This window comes from Neoarius graeffei, chromosome 25 (assembly GCF_027579695.1).
Source record: "Neoarius graeffei isolate fNeoGra1 chromosome 25, fNeoGra1.pri, whole genome shotgun sequence".
NCBI lineage: Eukaryota > Metazoa > Chordata > Actinopteri > Siluriformes > Ariidae > Neoarius > Neoarius graeffei.
In genome coordinates, this window is record NC_083593.1 from 46,149,357 (window position 1) to 46,163,611 (window position 14,255).

At 40.7% G+C, this 14,255-nt stretch overlaps 1 protein-coding gene across 2 annotated transcripts in view; it reads right to left on the bottom strand.

Moving 5' to 3' along the window:
* gpat4 (glycerol-3-phosphate acyltransferase 4) overlaps positions 1 to 13,471 on the bottom strand; it is a 30,530-nt gene extending 17,059 nt beyond the window's left edge. Inside the window, exons 1-4 of one of the 2 annotated variants that reach the window (XM_060908957.1) lie at positions 13,319 to 13,471; positions 6,578 to 7,016; positions 4,675 to 4,744; positions 2,684 to 2,975 (exon numbers count right to left, since the gene is read on the bottom strand). In XM_060908957.1, coding sequence (XP_060764940.1) covers positions 2,684 to 2,975; positions 4,675 to 4,744; positions 6,578 to 6,745 — 530 coding nt within the window. In that variant the 5' untranslated portion in view covers positions 6,746 to 7,016; positions 13,319 to 13,471. Of the gene's footprint in view, positions 1 to 2,683; positions 2,976 to 4,674; positions 4,745 to 6,577; positions 7,017 to 8,048; positions 8,409 to 13,318 lie in introns of those variants that run through there. The other variant, XM_060908958.1, reaches the window with a different exon arrangement.
* Positions 13,472 to 14,255: the final 784 nt, after the last annotated feature.

Below are 14,255 nucleotides of genomic sequence, written 5' to 3' on the forward strand. Positions count from 1 at the left end.
GTCAGAGCCGGGCCGGGGGCGGGGCAAATGACCGGGCCCTTTATTAAAGCTTATCATAACATCATTTTAGGCTACAAAATGTCCGCAACTGCGGTGTTTACCAATTTCAACACTACCGGGTGCAACTATGTTATTTAGTACATCAAGTCCTTCAAACAAACATGTAACTCAGAAACAAAAAACATTAGGATACTGTACATGGCTCATAATAAAACATCAATAGCCTATACTGCGCACATTATTTGAAGGGCATACGAATGAGCGCTCAGAGGTTGCAACGGTGACAGGAAGAGTCAGAAATAAAAGGAGGGCGGTGCAAACCTCACTGAATGCACTGTGTTTACCAATTTCAACACTACGGGGTGCAACTATGTTATTTTGTACATTAAGTCCTTCAAACGAACATGTAACTCAAACAAAAAAACATTCGGCGACATACTGTACATGGCTCATAATAAAACATCAATAGCCTACTGCGCGCGTTATTTGAAGGGCATACGACGAGCCTTGCGCTCCGCGAACTCGTGCACGATGCTCTGTATGTCACTGATTCAGTGATCTTTTAAGCAGTAGTCTCACGACCCGGATAGTAAACAATAAACATGGAGGACATGGAGTCGTTAGTGTTGCTGGTCTTGGTGCTGTGGCTTGTTGTCACAGACAACGCCAACAGATACTGGCAAGAGCGTATAGATGAGGCGAGGCGCATAAGGCTTCAGAAATTCTCGTAATTCGTAATTATTCTTCTTCCGGGTTTGCGGTGTTTACAGATCCCAGCGCGCTCGCGGGGCGTGTGTGGGCATGTGAGGACACGCCTCCTCACCAATCAGTGCACAGGGGAGTGTCTGCTCACGCCCCCAGCCTCACTCGGCTCGCTTTGGCTCGCTTCAGCCCCACTCCAAAACGGTGCGAGTTTTAGGGGCTAAGCAGGGCTGAAACGAGCTGAGTCGTGCTGGTTTTTGGTAGTCGAAACGCGAGCCGTGTCGGGCTGAAGTGAGCTGAAAAAGGGTAGTGGAAAAGGGCCATTAGTCCATGGTGATCTGAACTGTAGACAGTGATCCATCAGCTTCCAGTTCATGGCAGGGCTGTGGCGTGGTGGTTTCCAGATTATTCCTGACCATCCAAACCAATTTCCTTTCAACTGAGGGTGACAGTTTGGGTTTTCTTGAAGCAAAGTGGCTTGGCAAAGTGACTACACCTCACAATAACTTGCATACAATTGCTTGAACTCATCTTGGAATTTGCAGTTGTTTAGAAATGGCTCCAAAAGACATTCCGGAGTTGTGTATATCTGCAATCCTCTTTCTCAGATCTGCACTGAGCTCCTTGGACTTTCCCATTTTACTGTGTGTTGGTCAATCCAATGAGTGCTGTAAACAAACCTTTTTTATGAAGGCACAGAGAAGCTACCAGCTGTAGTCAATCATGATCACTAACAGGAAGTTAAGAGACCTCGGCCTTGGCAAGATAAGAGACGTTTTGGAAGTTTCAGCACCTCTGAATTAATAATCAAAGTGAGCGTATGTAAATTTTTGACCTTGTACGTATAATTTTGACCCTGTGTTGATTCCAGAAAACCCAAAGAAAATTAAAACTTGTGCACCAAATTCTAGTGGTGTTTTTTTTTTTTAATTAACGATGTATGCTGTACAATCGTTCTGCCACAGAAAAAGAACAGTTCAAAGAAATTACTGAAAGCCCAAATATTGCCATGACATTCATATCCAAGATGACATTGATGTCACTGCATGTAAACTTCTGACCACAACTGTAACTCCACACGCCACCATGCATTTCTTTTCGCGAGTCATTTACAACATCTACTTTGTTCATAACAGAGGAAAATGTAAAACAATCAGTTTGAGACAGATTTATTTCAGCCGGAACTCACTAGATCAGAATTCCAGGGGTCAAAAGTTTAAATACACCATGTGGACGGTCTCCTTAACTAGTAAGAAAGATTCCAGAAATTGATCTAATGACTTTTAGAAGCTTCTGATTAGCCCATTGCTATAATTAGGAGTTGATTAGGGGTATACCTGTGGACCGAACCAGAGGGGAAAAAATAAATACATTTGTGAATTGAATTAAATACAAAAAGTGTTCAAGCAAGAAATGATGAGTCAAAAGTCCGGTAAAGTAGTGTGAGAAGCATGTGGGAGGCTACCTCAAGTGTTTGATTCAAGCTCAAGAAATTAAAAGGCAATGCCAGCAAATGGTAACAAAGTCTATGGAAACTTCTGACTTACTGAAAATCTGAGATGGTAAATAAAAGCTGAAATAAATGTCTCTTGGCTTTTATTTTGAAATAAACTTTTATGGAAATAATCTAGATACCCTAAATGACTCAACACTGGAAACATATGGTAGCATGGAATGTGTGGAGTTGTTTTAAAAACAAAAAACAAACAAAAAAAACCCCGTCTTTACCTTAGGTGTGAAAACTTTTAACCTCTATAAGAACTATATAGGCTGTAGGAGTCATTACTTCATCTGTTATTTATGATTATTTCATACATAAAGCAGAACAGCATTCCGTATCCATCCCTCTAACCCAAGCAGCCAAGGGCACTAGATGCCATGGCAGCATTACCACGTTATTAACAGATTAATATCAACAATCTACCCTAACTCTCCCTATAAAACACTATGTCTCCACCCCATTTCTAGCGCTGCACCCTACCTGAGAGGCAGCAGGATGCCGTAGCGGATGAGCATGCCGAGCCCCCACAGTGCCGTCAACCGTGTACTGATGTTGTGGAAGTTGTAGTTATAGTTGCTGCGCGTCAGCAGGTTCCACGACTCTAGCTCCTCAGCAGTGAAGCGCTTCGTTACCTCATCATCCACAATGCTCTCGACTCCACGACGGCAGAAAAACAAGATGTCCGACATGTCGAACTCGGCCTCGGCTCCGCCTACTCGCCTCACTTCCTGTATTTCCTGCTCCAGTGATGCTGGCTCCTTCGCGATGATCCCTGAGCAGGGGGGAAAAAAAAAAAAAAAAAAAATCACATGATATTACTAACTTAATTACATCAACACTGCATCAGTGTGGAATCCTGAATTCTGTAGATATAACAGAAACTCTGCAAGGTGTGTTATTGCTCTGATCTTGTGCCACAGAACAGACATTTGCCGACTCTGACATTATGAGGACAGGTTGATATGAGCACTTCTGTTTTGGCTGAGTGGAAATAGAGATCACAGAGCTCCAGGTCAGATTGGGTGACTGATCGACCTTGGATGGTGAAACCGGGCACTCTTGTTGCAAAGCTGCACTTTGTGTTTTATTACCACTTGAGCAGAGAATTTACACCCAACTGAAGTTTAACTGGTGGCAGATTCTACCGTAACTGGATCCATTAACCACTTGCCCACAAAATAAGAAATTTTTCTTGTCCTTTTTTCAGTGAGGTAATATTTTCAAGATTGAAAATATGGTATTTGGTCTTCTAAAACAGCACGTCATTTAAAAATACACCGAGTAGATCAATAAAAGATTTTTAAAGAATAAAGTTCTATTTCTTTGACATATCTGACAGACATAACTCCCATTTTAAAAATCACTTTCATTATCCCTGTTGCTATCGTCAGTGAATTTCTGTCAGATGACCTGACGATAGACTCAGCCATTATGGATCTTTGGTAGTTATCGTGCGGAAGCAGGGTTTATCATTTTTGGGTGTCAACAGATAGAGTTGAAATAGATCAACAGCGAAAAAACAATTTCTTTCACGAGAGAAGCCCACAGTTATTTTTAAAAACTGCTATCGTCAGTCTGTCGGTCAAATGCACCTGACGATAGCAAAATTCAAGCCCTCACCACGCACATGTTGACTGACGCAAAGAGGAAATTCTACTGTGCGTGATTTTTGTGACAGCAGACATTTACTTCCGGGCAAGACTTGGAGTTCTGACAGCTCGATTTCATCAAATAAATCAAGGTAAGATTTTCAGTCAGCTATCCTGACGATAGAAATTTTTGACGAAAGAAACATTGAGAATATATTTGTGCATTCATATTTAAATTTTTCTGGAGGAAAACTAAGTTGAGATAAATCAGAGCCACTTGCGACCCTTTCAGCCGACGGGCCATTTCAATGTGTTATTTCCCCGCGAAAGTGACACAGTCGTGTCTGTCGTCACTGTTCTGACAATTATTGTTGATATTTCAATTTTGAAAATAAATTTTATTTTATTATTTGGTTCTAGTGATGAGGTATTTAATATTATTACTAAATTTGTCAGATTAATAATGTAAGAAACAGTTTTGCTGCTATTGTCATCTAGAGTGTCTGTCAGAATATGATGGTAGACGTTAGTTTGTCTGTCAGATTTTGATGATAGAAACCGATGTGTTTCTATTGTCATTTAGCATGTCTGTCATGTCAGGCTTTTATTAATTAGTTACCAGGACTACTGTCCTAAAATTTACTGTGAATGTCCAAGACCCCAAATGCTACTAGAAAAACTTAACAGAATGATCAAAATAATCAATTCAGCAATTTAAGGAGATGGGACTTAACTGGCCTCTGTTATGGTAGAATCTGCCTGGTGCAACTGATCCCTAATCATACCGCTGGGATTTACTGTGTGATGATAATGAAAAGCACCTTTTTTTGTTTAAAATATCATTCCTTACTTATAACGTAGCGGTAGTGACCGTTATCTCACCGTTGCTGTATGGTTTATAGAGCTGCTGGTTCTTCTCTTTCGCTCCTCTCTCCATCCTCAGGGTGGCCCACTGAAACAAAAACAATGGTAAAGAGAGAGGGGGAAAAAAAAAGAGCGAAAAGACTAACCAACTGTGAGTTCTAGTGAGGATTCTGAACAGGAGGATAATATAATGAATAATATTAAACAGTGGGGCTCAGTTATCAAACCAGATCCAGTTTGTTTGGGAAAAACATCTGCATCATTTAAGAGCTTTAAATTTACATACGAGACTTACTAATGTGAACCTTGATTGATAAGTTTCAAACTGTACAAATTAGCAGGACTTGCAAGTGCAGCTGGGTCTTTCACTGTTTAGCCATCATTTTGTCAGTTTCAATTCTCTGTAAGCTTTGCCTTTTATGGAGTTTTGTGCGCGTCGCTAAATATGTAATTTCTTAAAATTGTCTGGCACGGTGGCATAGTGGTTAGTGCTGTCGCCTCATAGCAAGAAGGTTCTGGGTTCGAGCCCAGCAGCCGACGGGGGCCTTTCTGTGTTGAGTTTGCATGTTCTCCCCGTGTCTGTGTGCGTTTCCTTTGGGTGCGCCGGTTTCCCCTAGAGTTCAAAGACATGCGGTTAGGTTAACATGGGGCGGCCTTGAGCTGAAGTGCCCTTGAGCAAGGTACTTACCCCCCCCAACTGCTCCCCGGGCGCTGTAGCACAGGGTGTGTGCGCGCGCACGCGCACGTACGTGTTCACTGCTTCAGACAGGATAAAGGAGAGCTGAAGTCATTTTTAAACTTGCTTTATTTCTTAATTAACGATACGTTTTCGGTTTTAGTAACCTTATATCGTGACTCGTATTGGCAACTAATTGCAATTAAATATTATACTTAATCGGCCTATTCGGTTTTTAACCATGTTGAATTTAGTTCGTTTGGTCCACGGCAGGCGTCGCTTATCTGTGCGATCTTCATGAGACTTGTGCGAGACTTCAAAATGTGAAGTGTCAGTGCCGCCATTTTGAAAACCATTTTCCAAATGAAATACTGCACAAAAACGAGTTTAAATGACTATTGCTGCCTATCAAAACAAACAAAACTTCCGGCTTGATTACATCAGCATTTGAAAGAGGGCGCGCGTCTTTTGACAGCGTTGGCAGATGTTGGTCGCTTTGATTTCCGCTGTACGTTTTACTTCCGTCCTACGATGTCTCGCACAGGTCTCAACGAATCTCGTTTACGCCCATTCCTTTGACATATGGACTGATATATTACAGAGCATATTTCAAACACTCAACTTGCTCTAGCAGTGACAAAATAGCGATCAAAAATGCATTCCTATAGTTAACAAAATGAGATAAGAGAATTTTGATAATAGAAAATTTGCCTTCAGTTCCCCTTTAAATGCAGAGAAGGAATTTCACTGTGTGCTTAAGTCTGTGCTTGAGTGTACGTGTGACAAATAAAGGCTTCTTCTTCTTTCAAAAACATTCACACACAACTTCACTAAATGACTGATAAATGAATGACTTCAAAGCAGGACTCACTCACACCCCTAATCCAAGCACTAAGCTAGCCTTCAGGTACCAAGGCACCAGAGGACATTCCTCCCTCCCTCTCTCTGACTCATTTCTGAGAGGTAAAAGCTTCATGGCATCCCACACACCCTTTTGGGAGAGGTATGCATTTGGAGTATTTGGGCAGCAAATGCTTGGCGTGTCCCATTCACCCAAAGGTCAGCTTCTCTTGAACTAATCTCAAGCAGCATGTCTCCTTCTCAAAGACCAATCCCACAACTCCGTTCAGAAGACAAAACTGTGGCTATGACTAAGCAATAACACTTGAGCTACGTACCGTTTTCCTAAACAGAATTCTGTGATCTCGGATCACGCTGAAGATACCCCATGATCGTAACACCCACCTCAAATATTTTCAGCAGTGAGTTCATGTACAGTCGCCGTATGCCAAAGGACACGCCGAACACTGCAGGTACGATGATGAAAACCAGGAGGAGTGTGAACCACACGGTGAAGGAGATGCCCAGGAGCATGCAGATCAGCCCATCGAAGGGGAAAAGATACGACTCCATCTCTGTAGAGAGCCGGGCCAGTGAGCATTCACACACGTGGACTGCAGATTGTACTGCTGTGTTTAGGGCCTCAGTTTCTGAAGCCTGCGCTGAAACAAGGCCTTCATGGACACATCTGCATCCTCGGCTCTACTTATTGAGGACACCAGGAGGCAAACTCCAAGTTAAAAAGTTCAACATTTAGTTCTTTGGTGTTTTGGTATTAGTTCATCGCTCTCCAGAAGTGTTTCGGTCTTTTTTCCTGAAGCGGATGTCCACCACATACACGTTTCTGTGGAGCAAGAATGAAAAACATCAAACACAACAGAAAAAGTAACATTACGGAAGTAACTAAAAAGGTGATGAACATGTTTTAAAAGGAAAAAAAAAAAAATTTTCACACAGAACTATTTACATAATAAACATGACATCGTCAATGTTATCCAAGGTGCAGTTTGTTTTGTGGTGTCTTTTAAGCTAAACTTTTCACAGACGCAGGGTGCCCGCTGGAGCTCGTCACTGACGAACATAATCCAGTGATGAAGAGAAAACAAGATCAACTGTGAGCTACTACTCACTTATGTATCCCCCTGCTCTCACTTATATCAGAATGCAAGCAATCGAAGGAATAGGACACTTATTATGAATGTTGACTTCAACAAATAATTAACGCTGAAACAAGTAAAGAGCCGTGTCTCTCCCCAGGGATTTCAAATAGCATCCTGGTAAACCGTCATTTTCAAATAGCATTTTGCGTCTTGAAATAGCGTCAAAATCCACCCTATATGTTTCGTAAATACATTCAGTTGGTAAACAGGAAGTCGACGTGCGACAGACCTGAAAACGGTATAGAACCTCACGCTGAAGCTCGGTACCAAATATCAAGTAGTTGTGATTTGTAGTTGCTGAGAAAAATGTTACTAAAATTTTGCAAATCCACCCTATATGTTTTGTAAATACATTCAGTCGGTAAACAGGAAGTCGCTGTGTGACAGACCTGAAAACTGAAGTTTGGTACCAAGTGGCTATGATTTGTGGTTGTTGAGAAAAAGGGTGTTTTGGACGGACAGAAATATGGACGGACGGAGGTAAATAAACCAGTCCCACCCCACTTCGGAGCGGAGGTATAATTCCTAGCAGTCGTCACAGTGATGAATGTATTTGTCATCTTTACCATTATCAGAAGTCATCTTTTCTAGAAATCAGTCTGTTTGCTGAAATCCAACTGCAGCGAAGAGACGGCAGGAAGCCAGAGTGTAAACAATGACTACGTGCTTGTGACCAATAAAAATCGACTACACATAATGACCAAATGAGCACCAACCTTTTGACCAATTGCAATGCGTCTTAATCAGCCTGGTGTGGTGGCGTAATTATCTCTGCGTGAACCAAACAATGGCGCAGTCTAAGCTGGCGAATTTTTTGAGTGAGCTTCTTCAAGCCCTGACGATGATTTAAGGGCTGAAACAGCCACGGGGGAGGCACACTCAGAGCCCCTACCGTCCCCAAGCACATCGGACAGTGTCAGTAATACTAAAGTCAGTAAATGCCAAAAAACGCCAAAGAGAAAGTGCTGCGACTGAAGGGCTCTGTGTTCCAGGCGGCATGGCGCGTTGAGTCCTCATGGCGAACGCAGTGGTGTCGTTAGGCCCCATCACTCAGGGCTATAGCTCCTAGGTATTTTCACCCTCAAAAAAAAAAAAGTAAGCAATTAATAGAAATCAACTGACTTGGCTGTCATCTGGGATTTTGAATGTTGTAATATAATAATGTAGGTTAGAATGTGTCTCTTTGTGGTCCTAAAGGAGAGATGTGTAAGGGAGAAATGATATTTTTATTAAACTGATGATTAATTTTACTCGCGATATTTAAGTCAATTGACACACGCTTCAGTTTCCTGAGACATTATGGATGTTGATGATAATAAAGAGACAGAAACTGAAGTGAAGTATACGTTTAAAAAGAGCAGTGCAAAAATCAGTAATAAAGATATCAACCTTTGAATGTGTGTGGGTGATAATATTACCTTGTAAAATTAGGTATAACCTCCCCAACCTATCGATGCCAATCTCCCTTAAAAAATACAAGCCCCAGGAAAACTTGAGTAACCTTGGACCCGTGGAATAACGAACACATGATGTAAAATGCGGCATCATTCTGTATTCGGTTCGTAAATCGACGGGAAATTTGAATTCCTTCACTGTTGTTTGTTCCAACATTCTTCTTGACTCTGTTCAAGTTGTGTGTGTTGAAGTAAAGGCTAAAGGGAATCCTAATACCTCTTTTGAATAATTCCCTGCTAAAATAATCTTCAGTAAGCTCAAACTAAAGAGGTTTATTTTAGCCTGATGGTGCACGGGGTGCCCAAAATCAAGTCTCTCTTATTAGAGGCTGGAGTGGAGCCTAAATTTTATATGTAATGGAGAGGCCTAACTGTATCTGTACAAATATTTGAACTGTGCCAGTTTGGTTGGTATAAACCTGTATACAGTCCACTTTGATAAGTCGGTAACTAAGAAAAATACAGACCAAGAAAAAGTGAAGAATACTTATTTGACTTTATTTTTCAAGGGGAAAAAAAGTGGAGAATATTTTTCAGAACCCAGGGGGAACCCTGCACATACACAGATATATAGTTTTATCATTACGTTTTAAGCTGTATATTATATAGTCAGCCTGTGCTTGGGATTTAAAAAAATATATATCTATTTTATACTGTACAGCGTGTCTTTTTCTTTTCGCACGTCTGATAACTTGCTGCTTTAACATAAATTTCCCAGCTTGGGATCAATAAAGTAACTATCAAATGAGCTTTTCGGTTTTTATTTGGTGTACGTCAGAGTTAAACAACATTCCCTGTGTCCAAAATCACTCACTCGTTCACTACTCCCTATATAGGGAATTACTATATAGAGGACTATACAGTGAGCTCATTGTTAAAATTGAATGAGGGGGGAAAAGGAAAAAAACCCTGCTTTCGGACAGTAGTCCACCATGCTGGTATTTCCGTCATTACTGTTGCACAATTAAAACGCGCCAGATCAGTCGGCTGGTGGGTTTTCAAAATAATAAATACATTTATTTTTTCGCGGTCCGGTTTCCATCAAATCCTGCGCTCTAATTGGCTGGCGAGCGGGTCCATATCCTACGATACGGACCCCAGTTACGAACCCCGGTTATGGATCTCTGGTGATTCGCTCGTTCACAACAACAAACACAGTAGCATTTTTTATCAACATTTATCTTTTTTTTTTAATAAGATTTATTTATAAGATTATCAAAAATCTTATTAATTTTTGCCAGCATTTCTCAGGAGGATAGCATTAATTTTACAGCATGGATAGTGATAACGACAGTCTTCACAGCAAAAGCGAGTTTTACTACCCTGAGGAAGGAGAAATAAAATGAAACATTTCAGGAGAAAACTAAAAACCTGTAACTGTTGCTAACGTCGAGCAAAAACATGGCTGAATCCTGAATGACTCAATTTTGTATAAATAGGGGACTACATAGGCAGCAAAATGTAGTTTTTTTCCTGCCATGGAAGTGCACTTGTATACCGAGGAGGAAGCCATTTGCATTACAGCCGTGAATGAGGATTCAAAATGATGGCTTGGCTCGGTTTTCCCTTTCGGGTGCTCTCGTTTTCTGTTAGAATTTGGTAAAGAAAAAAATAAATATATTATTTACCAGCTTAAGGTCGGTCCGTATGGTGAAATACCGTGACCTTGAATACTGACCTCAGCCCAGAGGGCCTCGCTCAGTACTTTCAAGACTTCAGTCACGGTATTTGACGATACGGACCTCCCAGCTGGTAAATAACATATGTATGTGTTTTTGTGATAAATACATATTATACTGAGCATATTTCCCACATTAATCAATACAAAGTACCTGCATCTTTCAGTTTTTTTAAAAAAAATCAAGGCTGAATACTTTCTTCTTTGCCGCTGCCTTTTATTAAATCAAATTTGAAACTTTGATTTCTTTCAGGGGGCAGCACGGTGGTGTAGTGGTTAGCACTGTCGCCTCACAGCAAGAAGGTCCGGGTTCGAGCCCCGTGACCGATGAGGGCCCTTCTGTGTGGAGTTTGCATGTTCTCCCCGTGTCCGCGTGGGTTTCCCCCACAGTCCAAAGACATGCAGGTTAGGTTAACTGGTGACTCTAAATTGACTGTAGGTGTGAATGGTTGTCTGTGTCTATGTGTCAGCCCTGTGATGACCTGGCAACTTGTCCAGGGTGTACCCCGCCTTTCACCCGTAGTCAGCTGGGATAGGCTCCAGCTTGCCTGCGACCCTGTAAAACAGGATAAAGCGGCTAGAGATAATGAGATGAGGTGAGATTTCTTTCAGCGCGACCGCTAAGGTATTAGGCAGAGACCCGTCCACCCGTAAATTTGACGGGCAATTGCCGATTTCAACGGGCAAGTATACACACAGACGGATACTGAAACGGACGATAATGCCGAAAATTTTCGCACATGAATACTCCCACATGTCATCCGATAAATCCAGTTATGTTCCGCCCACACACGGACTGGCCATCGGGAGTAGCGGGAGTTTTCCCGGTGGGCTGGTGGTTCAGCGTGGGCCGGCGGAGAAAAAAAAAAAAAAAAACAGTTGCGCGCTGGCCTTTAATATGATAAGCAATGTTAACAGTTTCTTTAACAAACTGTTAACATTGCTTATTACAGTTGCGCGCTGGCCTTTAATATGATAAGCAATGTTAACAGTTTGTTAAAGAAACTGTTAACATTGCTTATCATATTAAAGGCCAGCGCGCAACTGTTTTTTTTTTTTTTTTCTCCGCCGGCCCACACTGAACCACCGGCCCACTGGGAAAACTCCCGCTACTCCCGATGGCCAGTCCGTGTGTGGTTCCGCCATCATTTACAAATCGTAAGAAACACAGTTTAATACGAAAAATACTGAAAACTTGAAATGAAAAATCAGAATATTTCATCGTTTCCGCCATTTTGGCCCGCACTGAATCTTGTAACATGCGGACTGAATAAATCGCGAATTCTGATTGGTCGAAAATTGCCAAACACCCTGCGTTGTAGTTTCCTCTTTCTTGGCAGGAGAACCGCATTTTTTTTTGCTGACTCACTCTTCTGGATCAAGATGAATCCCAACAAACGCCCCAAATTGAATGTGACAAAAACTGATTCGTTTTTCCACAAAAAGACAGAAAAGGTATGTGTGATACATTGATTAACAAGGGGGTTTCATTGGGGTATGGTAAAATAGAATACTGTTGTTTTTTTTTTTTTATTAAATACTGTAACTAGATCAAAAGATTATATACAATTCATTGTTGTTTATTTTCTTTTCACTTTTGTTACCAAATCAAACACCATACATACATCTGATACATTCAGGAGTGAAACTGAAAAAAATACAAAGTAAAAATATGCAATATTTCTGATCAAAAATTACACGCCATTTCACCCTGAAAATGTCCTAGAATGCAGGAAATGAAGTCTAAATTTCAAAAATTTTCTGGGGGGGCATGCCCCCAGACCCCCCTAGAGGGACTTCGCGCCTGCGGCGCTCGTCTTCGCACCTGCGGCGCTTATCAGGATTATATAAAATATTATTTTTGACTGGTAAATTTCTTTTTCTGCCTAATACCCTAGCGACCGCAACACATGACGGGATATACTGCTTTGGTTAATGACCTTCGTTGTACACTACTTTTCATGATGCATTGTGGGATACTTTGAGTGCACTATATAGGGTGTAAATAATCCTCACCGAGGTTTCGGACAGCACTACAAAATGGCGTCCTAACTATATAGTGAGTAAGGAGCGATTTCGGACACAGGGATTGTTAGCAAAAACCACAAGGTACTCTGTTATATAATTTTGATTACTCACACACCTTGAGATGACAATTATTGTCAGTTTTCATTTCACAGTTTATATTCAAAATACTTTTTAAACATTATATTTATTTAATGTAGGTTGTTAGAATTGAATGAACATCGGTCTCAAATATCGGTGCCCTTGATTACTAATAATCGGTATCGCTCAGGAAGGAAAAAATAATTAAACACCTGTCACTAGCTGAAGTGTACTGCGCATGCGCAAGATTACCACGGAGACCGCGCAAGACTAATACTGAGCATGCGCAAAGCAAACCGTGCTAGCTTAGCTCAATACATCTGCTGATGACGTTACGCACACAGAAAGTGAGTTTAGCGAACTGTATCAGACTGTGTGTGCACTAATTATGTTAATCTGAAATGTCAAAGAACAGCCAGACAAATAAAAGTAATTTATATGAAATATTGTGTCCCACTTAAACACGTAAAAGTCTCACAAACCGGCTTTATCTGTCTAAATAGCACTTAGACACAGCACACTGTGTGTTCAACCTCAAACAAGCATGAACATTACAAGATTAAAACACTACACAGTAAATTATAATAAACTAACACGCAATAAAACATTCAAATTCAGCGTGGTGAGTCACTGGTTTTAACAACAAAGCAGTGAACGGTCAGCTAAAGCTATAAAAAACTCGCTAGCTAAAATAAAGCTCGCTAGCTAATTTCTTAACTGTATAAAAATTCAGTATTTATAAACTCACCTGTTTTAAACACATATGAGCGATGCGATTCTTCTACTCTCTCTCCATATATATCTCACATATTTAGAAACAGTATGTTAAGCTATTTTAAAAGCAAACACTTTTGTCTGCGAGGCAAACCGGTATGGGAACAGAACAAGAACAACGCGACAAAAGACCGGAAACCGGAAGTAGGCTTAAAAAAAAAAAAGATGCAGACAGGAAACAATATGTATACTGTAAATGCTCTAGTTGTGTGCAAAGATAAAGGACAGAAGTTCGGATTCGTTGCTTATGTCATATTTACTCTTGTTTGTGCTTTTAATTAAACTGGATACATAATTAATTATTTTATTTTCTGCAAATAAAAAGCCAGCTTTCAGTCCAAATAGGCTGTAAAACTATATATGTCCAGCAGGTGGCGAACTAGACTATCATTTTATTGAACATTGGCGTCAAAATACAGTAGACTGATGAATAGAAATAGATATTCAAGACTTTTAAGAGCATTGTCGTTTTTATTTTATTTTTTGTATATTTTTTTAAATACACTACCGTTCAAAAGTTTGGGGTCACTTTGAAATTTCCTTATTTTTGAAAGAAAAGCACTGTTCTTTTCAATGAAGATCACTTTAAAGGGCTGATGACACGAACATGACTCTATGCAATTTCTTAAATAAACTATACAGCATGGCAAACATGTTAGATTTCTGTTATAATTACGTGAAAAGAAGCTGTTGTTACGCGAATATCCAACTTTTAATTGCACAGCGCAAGAAAACTGGGTCCGTGGCTCGCGGCCATGTTGTGACGTCAGCGGAAGAACACGCTGCGGTTCACTGGCTGTTCTACTCAATGGAAATGGCGCATGAAAACGCCGGTGAACTCTCTAGTGCTAGCTCTTCCTCTTCTGGGAGTCTAGAATTGTGTTGATCTCTTCCGAATAGAATCTATGATA